Source organism: Typopeltis vanoorti, chromosome 22 (assembly GCF_054136105.1).
Source record: "Typopeltis vanoorti isolate ZY-2024b chromosome 22, IOZ_Tvanoo_1.0, whole genome shotgun sequence".
Classification (NCBI taxonomy): Eukaryota; Metazoa; Arthropoda; class Arachnida; order Uropygi; family Thelyphonidae; genus Typopeltis; species Typopeltis vanoorti.
Genome location: NC_143570.1, coordinates 7,904,341 through 7,919,314, shown reverse-complemented (window position 1 = coordinate 7,919,314; position 14,974 = coordinate 7,904,341). Strand labels below are relative to the sequence as shown.

The 14,974-nt window shown below is 37.3% G+C and overlaps 1 protein-coding gene across 4 annotated transcripts in view; it reads left to right on the top strand.

The window, feature by feature from the left end:
* LOC150094140 (uncharacterized) overlaps positions 1-14,974 on the top strand; it is a 285,741-nt gene that overhangs the window by 259,300 nt on the left and 11,467 nt on the right. For all 4 annotated transcript variants that reach the window (XM_090411829.1, XM_090411832.1, XM_090411830.1 and 1 more), the window contains one exon: positions 1,149-1,298. In XM_090411829.1, the coding sequence (XP_090267955.1) occupies positions 1,149-1,298 (150 nt within the window). The remainder of the gene's footprint in view (positions 1-1,148; positions 1,299-14,974) is intronic.

The window sequence follows — 14,974 nt, the reverse complement described above, 5'->3', positions numbered from 1 at the left end:
TCCTGCCAACCTAGCAGAGAACACTTGTTTTGCTAATCTTTCCTTTCCCATCCTGTTTAAGTGACTATACTACCTGAGATTAGCTCTGCTAACACATTCCTGGATGCTGACAATATCAAGTTCTTTCCTAATATCCTGATTTTTAATATGATATTGCCATTGATGCCTCTGTCCATGCCCCTAATCTTTCTCAGGACTCTCATATCTGCAGTCTCTAGTCTTTGGTCAAGTGTTTTACTTCTAACCCAGCTCTCAGATCCATAAGTTAAAACTGGTTTGAACACAGTCCTATACAGCTAATTTAGTGTTTTGACTAATTTCTCTCTTATTCCACATAAATTTATTCAGTTGACTTCCTACCATACCAGTTTTGTTGATTCTGTTGTCTATTTCCATGTTTAATTTACCATCTCCATTAAAAATTGTGCCTAAAGTAGCTGAAATGTTTTACTTGTTCTATAGGTTCTCCATTCACAATGCACTTGATATTTTTAATGCCTATTTTCATTGTCTTTGTCTTTTTATTGCTGACCTTCATACCATATCTATTACAATAGTTATTCAATTTAGTCAGGGAATCTCGTAGACTTGTAGCGGACTTATTTAGAAGTACAACATCATCCGCATAAAGCAAGGAGCTGAGATTGACATCTCCAATTTTGATATCAGATTTAATACCACTTTCCTTCATAATATGTTTCATCCTCATCAGTATGAAATCATGAGAAGCTTAAGTGTAAATGAAATGGGAGATGACTTGCTGGTGAGCAAGCAAGAAATATATGAGGAATTAAGTAATATTTTTGTTCTCTGTGTTTATCAGATCTTTCCAGACCCCCCCCCTTTCCTAACTAATTAAGCACAAATGCACACCACCTATTCTGAATTTTCATACATCACAGAGACAACACCATAGAGAAGGATGAGAGAAAGCTATCATGTCATCAGATGGTAATAAAGTTAAACTCTATCCAGTCTGCACAGTATGACACAACATCCATCTGTAAATTGATCTGGATTAATTGTATCCAGATTAGTGAGGATTTACTGTATATATAATAGCTGCACATTTTATTTAGGAATATTTGGAATGTTATTAATTCTCAAAATGTAATCTGGTAAACAAAAGTAATGTTTTTATTTTTAAGGGGTTATGCATGGCAGTGGTGGTAATGGTGGTGGCCAGAACATTCAGAATTCCAGATTACGAGGCAATGTTCCAAAACTCTCAGACTTACCAAAAGAGGGAAAAGGAAATCAGAAAAGTTTACTTGACTTGTCTTTCTCCCAGTCATCAGGTAAGCTCATGCCCAGTTTAAAATGCATTTATTGGTTAGAAACATGTTTAAGTTTTACTCATTATTACTTGTTAAATGCAATATATGTAATTGAAACCCACTGAAGCCTACTGTAATCTATACGCACAATGGATACTACAACTTCTTAAACTCGTTCACTGACAATAAACTCTTTTCTCTCTTGGAGACCATTCTGTTCATCCACCACTTGGTAACAAAAAAAAAATCTACTTCGCTCTCCTTGCTAACAATGTTCTTATTTAGTTTCCATGGATGATCCATTTTCTTTCTCTTTCTGCTATGTAATGAAAAAGTTCTTCTATATCTATATCCTATAAAATCATTTTAGTAACTTATATTATTATTAATATAGCTTCATAGTAAGTTTAGTTTCTACATTAAACAATATTTTCTGCCTATCAAACCTGCTATGATTGAATAACAGAAATAATTCTAAGTGGAATGAGAACTTTTATTCTCCATCCCATTCAAAACCAAGCCTTGCTCCTATAACAAGTGTGCCAAAATGCATACTCTACAATAAAAATTCAAAATATCACCAGTGGCTCAAGAACAAAACCAGCTTCACACTTAGTTTACATGGCAGCTCATTACAAACAAAAGTATCAACAAATCAAAATCTGATCCCTTAAAACAGCGCTTCCCAAACTGTGAGCCATAGCCCCCAAGGGGGCCACGGCCCACAGTTTGGGAAGTTTGGGGGCCATTAGTTTTGTTGAGGGGGGGGGGGGGCTGTGAAATAATGAAAACAAATTTAAAATGTTTTGAGACTAAGTAGATATTTTTTACTTTAATTTTTATAGTTTTTAACTTTTTTTAATTTTTTAGATAATTTTTATTATTTATTTCTTTTTTTGTTATTTTTTTATATTTTAATGGAAAAATTCACACATTGGTGTTAGTTCACAAATTTTGCTTTCTGCGTATTTCGGCGCTTAATGAATATTAGTAAATATATGCTTATTCATGTAAGTTTCATTTCAAAGGTATTGGCACAAAAAAAGCTTACAACGCAAAATCTTGTGCTCATTTAAAACGGCCAAGTTTTTCGCGCTTTAATGTTTCATTGGTAGTGTACACAGGTGCTGGTGATGCGTGGGAAAGAAATATGCTTGGTGTGTATGTTTTGTATTGAAATAAATATTATAATAATTATGTCTGTATTAGGATTTTTTTCCCCGATGGGGGGGGGGGGCATGAAATCTTTTAATTTTTCCAAAGGGGGCCTTGACATCCATAAGTTTGGGAAGCACTGCCTTAAAAGGAGTTCTTGGGTAATTCTATACTTTTGGCTCGCACACCTATTTGATAACATCATACATCAAACCCAGATCAACACAGCAAATTATCCTACCATACAATGCTAAGATTAGTTCACTCCTTGTCCTTTAATCTTTTGTCAAAACGAAATCAGAAGAATCCTAGTTTGGATACCAACAAGTCTTCTAGTCCTGATGGTATCCTTCCAATTGTTCTCAAAACTTGTTCTGCAGAAGTAACACCCACTGCATATAATCTTTGCTACTCATCTATCATACAGCATGAAAGCAAGCCTATTCAGCCCATTCCAAAAAAAAAGGGACGATAAGTCATTCACTCAACTATTGTTCCATTGCTGTCAATTAAGCTGGTTGTTGATAATATTCTCCCTGATTTTTGAGAAAACTGGAGTTGGAGTTCCTTTAGCTAATTAGTGACCAGCAATATGGAATCTGTTACTATTAACCAGCAGTAAATCTCCTAGTCACCCAAGCAATTGAAAGGTTTGAAGAAACTAATGTGATTACTTTTGACATTTCCAGGCAGTTTGATTAGGTCTGTGGTATACAGGCCCTCTCACTAAACTATTGTTTGGAGAGAAGGCCTACTGTAAGGTTATCATCTACTTTTGCAATTGGATCACACCAGGTTTTGCTCTGAATTTTCACTTCCTCTCCTCAGATTTCCTCATTAATGTCAGAGTATACCACAGAGGCTTGGTTCTTTCATCAACTCTCTTATTTTTATTCATAAATAACCCTCTCCTCACTGACCACAAATCTTATCCATAACTTTGCAAATGTTAAGTATACTCTGTTCCTCTCCTTCATTTGACAAACTTATATAGTATTATTCCAAGCTTCAAGATTTTCCATCATAACCTTTAAACTCTGATCCCTTTGCTATTCTTTATCAGGATAAGGTGGAATGAGGAAAACCTCATGAACTTCAATGCTACCAAAACATAGTCATGTCTTATTTCTCATAAGAGACAGAAAAAATCTCACTTCACTTTGCTTCTCCTTATTTTGTTAATATTCAGATCTCCAAACAATATCAGATTTCTCTTCTAGTGACTTAAATCTCTAGCATTTCCTAGTGCAAAAACATCACATCCATAGTTGTCATCCTTCTAAAAACTAGGTGTCCTCTTCCACACAATACACTAATTTTCACTTGTACAACTGCTAACACTATATAAATCTCAAATCTGCCAAACCTTAGATTACTGCTCATACATTTGAGGTGATGCACCAAGACTCCTTAAATTGCTTGATGATATGCAGAAGAGGACAATCAGGCAATGAGAATCCTTTTCTCATAGAAGCTCTGTTTCTACCTTACTGCTTATTCTGCAGGTATTTTCATGGTCAGTGTTCTTCTGAACTGGCTAGTATTCTCACTATTCCCAATAATGGATGCTGATCAGCTTCAAACCTAATTTGCAAAGATGTAATTTGCAGAGTCTAGTGGAGAGAAGGAAGAGGGGAGATATGATAGAGACCTACAAGTTGGTAAGGGGTTGTTATAGGGAGTTCTTCCTAGGGAGTTCTTTCGATATGTAGCCAGCAAAAGAAAGAATGATTATGGAAGGATGACATTGATTGGAGGAAATGGTATAAAGACAGCTGTTGCAGAATGTGTGGTGGAGATACTTAATGAGCAGTTCATAAAGATCTTTCAATCTTGTGAATGTGACTTCATGGAGAGATTAAGAGCAGTTGATGATGGGGAGGAGAGACTGACTGTAAGTGAGCAAGAGGTGTTTGGGGAATTGAGTAAACTAGATGTAAATAAGGCTGTGGGACTTGATAATATATCACCGCGTATTCTGAAGGAATGTGCCAGAGTGTTGACACCTGCCTTGACATATTTTTTTAATACGAGTCTTGCACTTGGTCAAGTCCCTAAAGAGTGGAAGGAGGGCAAGATTGTGCCACTTCATAAAGGAGGTGATCGAACTCAAGCATCAAACTATAGGCCTATCTGTGTGTCAGGTGTTGTGGTTAAGTTGTTGGAGAAGCTTGTGAGAACTAGGATCCAGAGTTGGGTTGACAACAATGGTATAATCTTTGATGGACAGCATGGATTTGCTAAAGGGAGGTCGTGTTTTAGTAATCTACTTACTTATTACAATAAAGTGACTGCTTCCTTGGACAGAGGAGAAGGATACACAGTAATATACTTGGATTTTGCAAAAGCTTTTGATAGAGTACCTCATGATAAGTTGACAGTCAAACTAGAGCAGATGGGGTTGGATATTAGATTAGTGCATTGGATTGGAGACTGGCTATCTGATAGGTATCAACAAGTTGTGTATGAGGGTGCAATATCCAGGAAAAGGAAAGTCACTAGTGGAGTGCCTCAGGGATCTGTTTTAGGGCCATTACTATTTAACTTGTATATTAATGATATTGGCGAAGATTTGGATGGAGATATTCAGTTGTTTGCAGATGATGCAAAGTTGGGACGAACCATAAAGAGTAGTGAAGATGTTGTGGCCTTGCAAGAAGACTTGAATAAATTGAGTGATTGGGCAAGCAAATGGGGATGCGAGTTCAATGTTGCAAGATGTAAGGTTTTAAAATTTGGAAAACAAAGATGGGATGCAGAATTTATGCTTGGTGAGAATATATTGTTGGAAGTAGAGGAAATAAGAGATCTGGGAGTGATAGTGGATAAGGATCTAAAATTTAGGGGACACATCGCCAAAATTGTGAAGACAACACAAAGACTTCTGGGAATGATGAGGAAGACACTGACGTGTAGAAGTAGGGAGATTCTTGTTCCATTGTATAAGGCTTTGATTAGGCCACACATGGACTATTGTGCCCAGATTTGGTTACCTGGTTTTCAGAAGGATGAAGAGATGTTGGAAAGGGTGCAAAGGCGACTGACTAAGGTAGTTTCTGATCTCTGGAATGTCGAGTATGAGGAAAGATTGAAAAGATGTAATTTGCAGAGTCTAGTGGAGAGAAGGAAGAGGGGAGATATGATAGAGACCTACAAGTTGGTAAGGGGTTGTTATAGGATCAATGGTGGAGAAGTTCTACAGAGAATAGTGGGAGATCAGGGGAGAACCAGAGGTCATACCTGGAAACTGTATAAAGAGGGTGTGAGTAGGGGAGTGAGAGGCAGGTTTTTTTCGTGCAGAGTTGTGAATGATTGGAATGCCTTGCCTGAGAGTGTGGTGTCTGCAAGGAGTTTGAATGTGTTTAAGACCCGGTATGATGAGATGTGTGTGAGATAAAAGGACCTCCTAGATGAGTCTTTGACTCCATGAGGTCTTGTTTTAATAATAATAATAATAATAATGAACAACAACTTCTCTTCTTTCAATTATCTACCTCTGTTCTTTAGAATAGCACCCTTCAAGCTTTCTCCTCTAAATAACCTCTGGCTGTTGGTTAAAAGAAGAAGAACAATGACTTCCTTATTTCTATTCATCAGTGAGTTTTTCAACATCCTAGTGATCCTTTGTGTTACTTTACTCATGTTCACAATAAGTCCCTCCCTCCAAACTTCCCCTCATTACCCATGTCATTCCTAGCTTCCTAGCCTCATCAGGGTAATGCACAGTTTTTATAAGCTCTTCTTCAATAACTTTATAAGCTTATTCAAGAAGATTGTATGCTTCTTGAATAACTTTACTCTTTACAGCATTCAAATGGAAACCATTATCCTTTTCCCAGTGTCAGTCTGTTCAATCTTTCTGCAGATCTCTATATTAGTTTCATTTAATTTTGCCTATATAACTTAGCATCAACAAACATCTAGATATTTCTCTTTAAACCATCCTCAGTAATAAATAAAATGCATAACAGTGAATCCAAGCATAGTCCTTTGGCACACCACTGGTTACTTGCATTCTCCTAAGCATTTCCATAACATATTGTCTTATAATGTCCATCACTACCTTTTATCCATATCACCAGCCATATATCTATTCCCATTTGATCTAGTTTCTGCAAAGCTTTGTTTGCAGCATAATGTCAAATGTCTTTTTAAACTGCAGCAAGTGTTTGTTATTAATCAAAAGTGAGTACATTTGTAAATTGAGCTTTAACTTTTTTTAATAACCTTAGCCACCATTCCAGAGATACATTTATAATTTTCTACCTCTTTCTTGAATCCTCCTGTATGTAATGGAACTATTTTGTCTTTTTTTTACTCCTTTGGGAACACTGCCAGGGATAAGATGTAAATTAAACAACTTTTCCATAGATATTGTCAGTTTCTCTCTCTCTCTCTCACATTCTCTTAATATACATCCAGGTAGTCCATCTAATTTGATGCTGTATTCACATCAAGAATTTGAAACGGCCTGAGCACCTGTTCATCTACCTCTATTTCCATCACACCAGTCACGATGAGAGGAACTGAAAATAAGAAATACTCACTGTATTATCTCCATCTAGATGATACTACATCCTGGCAAAATGCTATTTCTTCTTCTTCTTCTGCTATCACTTTCCAACTACTTGCATTCATTAAAGCTCTCCTTCCATAATCATTCTTCCTTTTACTTGCTAAGAAGTGAATGAATTCTCTGGTATTCCCTTTAGCCTCCTTGACTAATTTCCTCTACTAATCTGATTTTGCCTTCCAACTAACTATGTCAGTTGCTCTTCTAATTTATAATCTGCTTAATTCATGAGCTTGTGCATCATATTTCTTCTTCACCAGAAATGTGTATACTTTCTTTTTATGCAGCATTTACTTAATGATATTACTCATCCATTTAATTAGGCCTGATTTAGCCTCTTAACTCTGAATACACAGTCTACTTCCCATGTACTGCTATCATTAGAAACATCAATCAGAGATGACTGCTGTTTCTGATATCAATATTGCTCTGTAGACCATCAGTATATGCATACAGATGTTCTACAGAATTTTGTTTATGTAGATTTAAATATTCTGTTTCAAATTACCACTTTCTATTGTTAGTGCATTTATATTGTGCAGAAAAGCAAAACTGATTTGTTTTTTATATATAGTATCATGCACAGTTAATATATTGTGCTTACGTTTAGCACAAATTTTTAATGAAGTGATTCTAGTAGATTCGCTTGTTAGTTTGACCTAAAATTTAGTATTATAGTTTAATGTTTAGCTATGTTTAAAATGTATAAGTTAGTTATTTTGTTGACTGAAAACGTGAGTTTTTACTGCTTTCAAGCAAAGCACCATGAAGATAACATGTAATGGCATTGGTTTCCTTTACTCCATAACTGAAGTGGAACTGGAAGTGTCGTGTGTGCTGGAGCATGCATACATGAAAAGAACATGGTAATTGGTAAACAGGAGTGTTTGGAACTAGTGAGAAAAAAGTTCCGTTAGTAGCGATCTTTCAGAAAGAGATATTTTAAAAATTATTTAGCTGTTATGTTACAAAAGTAATTGGAATAAAAGTTGTGAAAGAAAGCTATAGAAACTTTGGAACTTGATAAATGAAGTTTCTCATATCATCATCATCATCATCATCAAATTCCTGCCATGTACCCTCAAGGGGTGTACAGGATATGATAGTACTACATGAAAAAAATTACATCATTATTAATTTCCTATCTACAATTTTCCTCCAAATCAGTCTGTTACTTGTCAAGACTCCAACATTATCAGATCTTATATTTCTATCGTCTAAAGCACTTTGTATCGTATCAATCCACCTATATCTTGGCCTTCCTCTGGGTCGTTTTGCTGCCACCCTGGCAGAGAACACTTGTTTTGCTAATCTTTCCTCGCCCATTCTATTTAAGTGACCATACCACCTGAGATATTAAAGATATTGAGATATTAATATCCATTCCTGGATATTAAAGGTTCCATTAGTGCAGTAATGTTTTAATGGCTGATTTTTGGAAGATACAGCGAGTTGATTTTTAAACGTTCCATTGTTTTTCTTTGAGAATCCTTTGTACAGGAAGAGAAAAAAGATTGTTAATCTTGAAGAATAAAGTGGAAAGAAGCAACACTTTCCACTATATGGGATTTTTTAGAAGCCATTAAAGGAGGAACACTAGACAGTGTTTGAATTTGAAAATTTTATTGTCAAGTCTGAACTTTTTGCATCTCTGACAAGGAATAGGAAATCTGCAGTAATTTCCAAGATAAAGTGCTTTTTCAGGAGATAAACTGTTTCTGCCAAAGAAATAAAGAAACTGTTTCTTTCAAGAGAGATCCAGAAGCAGTTAAGAGACAATGTTCTTTTTAGCTGGTATATTTTTGTGTCTATAAACTAGATAAGATGTAATTTGTTTGTTTGTCATTTTATATTTTAAGACAAGTTTTTATTGTTGAAGTTCAAAATATTGTGTATATATATATTTTGTTAAATGTATCATATATTAAACTGCTTTTTTATTCCGTTTTTATATATACAGGTATGAAGATTCAATTTGCTTAATTATTGTCAAAGTTAAGATTGAATTTTGAAATATTGGACTATACCATTCGCAAACAATTTTTACAATAGGTTCAATAGACAAGATTTAATAATTCAAAACTTATTTACAATGATTCAATCCGTGACAAGATTTAATAAAAAAAAACATAATAAATTAAACTTTTTATAAATAATAGAAAGTTTTAAAACCTTCTTCAGTTCCAAGCTGCTTTCTGAGTTTTCCAAAATTACTGCTTTGTAGTTCTTCATATATCCCTTCTTAACTAAGAACCAACTCTATTCTTGCACCCCCCCAGGTCAAGACTGCCTGATCACTCTTTCCCATTGCTCTGGTTATGGACATTCTCTGAAACTGTTACCAGCTTCACAGATTCCATTTCCTTCCTGCTATTTGCTCTTTTCATCTCCTATTTATTTATACATTTCCCATAATTACTTGTTTCATGCTTGTTGAATCAATTTGTCACCATCTATACCCCTATATATTATCAGTCAACTATATATATATTTTACCCTGTCAGCATCTTTCTCACACTATATTGTTCACATATCGCCTCTCATGACTATACTACTACTGTCTGCTGAAATTTCACTCTCATTTATTTCTACTCTTTTTTTTTTTATCATCAGTAATAATTCTACTCCTTTCTTCCATTAACTAAGTCTCACTGATGACTATAATTTTGGTCAACTTGAACTGACCAATGCTTAAAACTTCTTCCTGTTATATACTGATGTTGCAAAAATATACGACAGAATTTGACAAGAGACTGCCTGACTGATTGATATGAAAAAGTAACATATGGCAAGGCACAGCTAAGAGAGAACTGAACAGTAGAGTACTATTAGACTCTATCATTGGACCACTGCTGTTCATCTCGTGCATTAACAATACCGGGTTGGTCTGAAGAGTGATAAAGAATATTTTCAATATGAAATTTCTGCAGGGATGCAGAAATTTCATATCGGAACTTGACAGATTAACGATGTGAATAAACATTAATTCTCAATGGATTGAGAATAGTGCAGATAATATTGATGGGAATGCACTACAAGCAGTTAATGAGGCAGGGAGTTTCAGGTTCAAGGGTCACATGGCTAAGCTGGGGAAGTACACATACTTCCCCAGTCATACCTCCCTGGCCACTGAATTCGAAATCCTTATGCAGATATATGTAAACATCACTTGCACAATATATATGATATGCAGAATACTTAGTCAGATGTGTTATCATGTGTTCTAGACAACTTTTTAAGAATTTTTTTGGCAGTAATTGTCAATAGTGTTGCTCTCAATGGGTGAAACAAAGGATCTTTTGGAGTTTGATAAAGGGCTTATTGTGGGTGCCTGTCTAGCTGGAACCATGATTTTGAAAACAGCAAAGCTGACTAGTTTGTCAAAAGCTGAGAATATCCTGGGTGTTTAATCAGTAGCAAAATAATCCCACACTGCTTCAGAAGCATAATTGTGGTCCTAAGACAATCCATCAGGAACAAGATTGTCATCATCTGAGAAGGCTGGTACAGACAAACAGAACTTCTTGTGTGCAGCAATTGACCAAAACATTTAATGAAGGCTGTTCCCAACCCATATCTGACTGAACTATGCCCAGGGAATTGAAGAGGATTGGTATTGGCAAAAGCTTGCCTGTCTGGAATAGAGCACTAACTTGCAAGAATAAGAGAGTCATTCTTCCTCTTTTATATAGCCATGATTAGACCACATATGGATTACTGTGCTCCTATATGTTAAGAGAGGTGAAAGGGTGGATGAGATGATTGTGAAGGTGGGAACAAATGACTTGAGTGGTAGTGTAAATAGGGCAGCGAGAGATGTGAGATTCTTGCTTGAGGTGGTATGAAAGAAGATACAGAGAGGAAAGATAGTGTCTGTGTTGCCTAGGTATGATAATGACGAGCTGAGCAGAAGAGCAGTAATATTGATGACATAATAGCTAGAATGTGTGACAAGAGAGGACTGGAATATGTGGATGCTTGGAGTGCGTTTGAGGACAGAGAGGAATTGTATGCAAGAGACCGCTTACATTTGAATGTAGGCATCTGGAGAGATTGCTGTTCTGAAGAAGTCAGTGTCTCCCAGGGAGGATGGTAGCAGGGGTGGCCTCTTGTGGGAATGGGTACTTGGGAGAAGGGGGACGACATCAGGTAACACCGAGTCCAGTGGAATCTAGAGGGGATAATGCTGGGTATAGAAACAACAGCATTTATATGCTTTATACTAATGCCAGGAGTATCCAGAATAAGGGAGAAGAATTGGTGGCACAGATAGCATCAGCCTGGCCTAAAATTATTGGGATCACTGAGACGTGGTTGACAGAAGAGGATATAATAACAGGAATAGAAGTCGCTGGGTACAGCATTTTTCGGCAGGATAGGAAGAGAAAGCATGGTGGTGGAGTACTGCTTATGATAAGTGACGACCTATGTCTTCTAAGAGTGGCTTTGGAAGGCAGTGACACTAATAAATTTGAAAGCATATGATATGAGGTAGAGGTGGGCAAGACAGTATATTTAGTGGGGTGTTACTACAGACCCAGGAGCACAGAGGGTGGGGACCAGGAAATGTTTAGACAGTTGAATTTGGCAAGTGCAAAAAGAATGATTGTTATGGGAGATTTTAACTACCATAGTATAAATTGGGGAGTGGAAGATGCATGTAGCAATAAGGGAATGGAATTTCTAGAATTCTTAAGGGACAAATGTCTTAGGCAACATGTAATAGAGGGAACAAGAGGTTCAAGAGTTTTGGATTTGGTTATAGCTTCAGAAGAGTTGATAATAACTGAGATGACATCTCTCCCAAAAGTTGGAGAGAGTGACCATATGGTTTTGACCTGGAAAATTAATAGACATGCAGGAGTATCAAAGAGACAGGAACATATGTAGAATTGTAAGGCAGGTGATTATAATAGTGTAAGATGTCAACTTCAGGAAGTTTCATGGAGGGAGGAATTGGAAGGCCAGGATATCATTAGTGTGTGGGAATTATGAAAGAATATTTGTTAGCAGCAATGGTAAGTTGTATACCACAAGAGGACACAATTTGAAGTAAAGTGGGTGATACAAACAATAGTAAACAGGGATTGCGTGCAAAAAAAGAGGCTTTGGAAGAGATATAAGGAGACAGGTGAAGAGAAGATGCATGAAGAGTATAAGCCACAGGCCAGAAGAGTGACTAGTATGGTAAGGAAGATGAAACTAGAATATGAGAGGAGATTGGCCCTAAGATCCAAAGAAAATCCTAGGGAATTTTTTAGATATATGGGCAGTAGGAGAAATGATTGTGGAAGAATGATATTGTGGGATAAAAATGGGAATAGAGTGACTGATGCAGAGGACATTGTGGAATTGTTCAGTGAACACTTTATTGGAGTATTTCATCCTGGAGGAGTCAGTTTTTAATACTAGAGGGGGATAGGGCAGGTTCGAGGTTTAGAGGTACAGGAGGAGAGTGTGTTTCAAATACTGAGTATTCTGGATATCAGTAAAGCTGTGAGACTGGATGGTATTTCACTAAGAGTTTTGAGAGAATGTGCTAAAGAACTGACAGCTCTGTTGACCTGGCTTTTCAATAAAAGTCTGGCTGTGGGAAAGGTGCCCATGGAATGGAAGGAAGGTAAGATAGTGCCATTGCATAAGGACGGTAGCAGACTGGAAGTGTCTAATTATAGGCCAGTATGCGTGTCATCAGTAGTTGTTAAGATCTTGGAGAAAGTAGTGAAGGACCGTATACAGCATTGGGCAGAAGAGGGTAATGTTATCTTTGAGACTCAACATGGATTTGTGAAGGGACACTCTTGTTTTTGCAATATGCTAGCATTTTATAATAAAGTTACAAGAGCATTAGATGAGGGAAAGGCATATATTGCCATTTTCTTAGACTTAACGAAGGCATTTGACAGGGTGCCACATGATAAGCTGATATTTAAGTTGCAGCACATGGGTCTGGATGTCAGATTGGTCAATTGGATTCAGGATTGGCTGTCCGATAGGTATCAGAGAGTTGTGTATGGTGGGGCAGTTTCAAGGAAGCAGAGGGTTACAAGTGGGGGTCCCACAGGGCTCAGTACTGGGACCTATATTGTTTAACCTTTATATCAATGACATTGTCAGTGGATTGCAAAGGGATATTCAGTTGTTTGAGGATGATGCGAAGCTGGGAAGGATTATTATTAATAGTACAGATGCTGCAGCCCTACAAGAGGATTTGAATAAGCTAGATAGATGGGCAAATGAATGGGGGTATCGGTATAATGCAGCAAAATGTAAGGTCTTGAGGTTTGGGAAACATCGACGGGACACTGCATACTCTATGGGAAGAGTTATTATTATTATTACGGGCGACTCCAGTGGGTCCTTAGACTCATCGAGGGAGGCCCTAAACATCATGTCCACACAACTATATGGCACTCTAACAGTATCTATCATTCCTTGCTTTGAACTCACTCACCATCATAGCACCCACAACAGACTCTGGCAGCTTATTCCATTTATTTACCACTCTAAAAGTAGAGAACCCAGCTCTAACACCCTTGCTAACCACACTCTTGCCCAGCTTCCATAGATGTCCCCTAGTTCTCCCACCACCAGTCCTGATCTCAAAAATATCCTCTAAATTAATCCTATAGAAACCTTTTAGCAATTTGAATGTCTCAATCATATCCCTTTTCCGCCTATGAACTAATTTCTGCAACCCACAAATCTTCAACCTGTTCTCATAAGGTTCATTCCATAGACCTGCTATCATCTTGGTCACTCGCCTGTGGATCCTCTCCACCTCCTCCCCATCAAGAAGAAACCTAGGTGACCAAATCTGAGCACAGTAGTCGAGATGAGGTCTTATCAAGGCTTGGTACAGAGAAACAATATCTTGCTTGTCTCTGCTCGTCAAAGTATTTTTCAACATCCAAGTGAGTTGATGAGCTGATTTAGCCACTTTTGTAATGTCCCCCCTAAACTTCATCTCCCTATCCATGAACACTCCAAAGTGCCTGGCCTCATCAATCTCCTGGAGCACAGTTCCACCAATGTGGTATACTGCTGCTAATCTTTTCACCCCAAAATGCATAACCTTACATTTTGTCACATTAAATTGCCATCCATTCTCCTTAGCCCAGAACTCCAATCTATCCAAGTCATCCTGCAAGATTTTGACATCTTCTACATTCACTGCCCTGCCCCTTTGCACCATCAGTGAACAAATGAACTGTTCCTCTTAGATCCTTCCCTATATCGTTAATGAAAAATTAAACAGCGGTGGTACAAGAACAGAACCCTGCAGCACACCACTAGTCACAGGCTGTCTTTTGGACTCTACTTCTGAATAAACTACTCTCTGATATCTCTCCATCAACCACCCACCTGTCCATCTCACCAATCCTATATCCATTCCCATATGTTGTAGTTTACGGATTAGAATTCCATGTGGTATCCTGTCAAATGCCTTAGCCAGGTCCAGCAGTATCTCTGTAAACCCTTATCCAGTTCAGCCATCACTGTGTTATAAAACTTGAGCAAGTTACTTAGGCATGATCTACCCTTCACAAAGCCATGCTGTCCCCTGTACAGTATCTCATTTTCATCAATCCGTTCCTGTATTTTTCCCTTGACTTCTTTTTCTAAGACCTTGACAACGACTCCTGATATGCTGATCAGTCGGTAATTTGCAACAGTAGTCTTGGATCCTCCTTTATGCAGTGGAACTATATTCCCCTCTTTCCACACCTTCGGGACTAAACCAGACCCGAGACTCTGATTAAACAACATGGTCAAGGGTACTGATAATTCTTTAGCCACTTCATGTAAGACCCATGCCGGTATACCATCCAATCCCACAGATGTATTCACATTAAGGTTCTGTAATAGACTATTCATCTCCACTTCATTCATCACAATTCCTGTATAAACTAATGGTCCCTTCATTTTTTCGATGTCACCACCTAGATGATATACTCTTGCAAAGTGC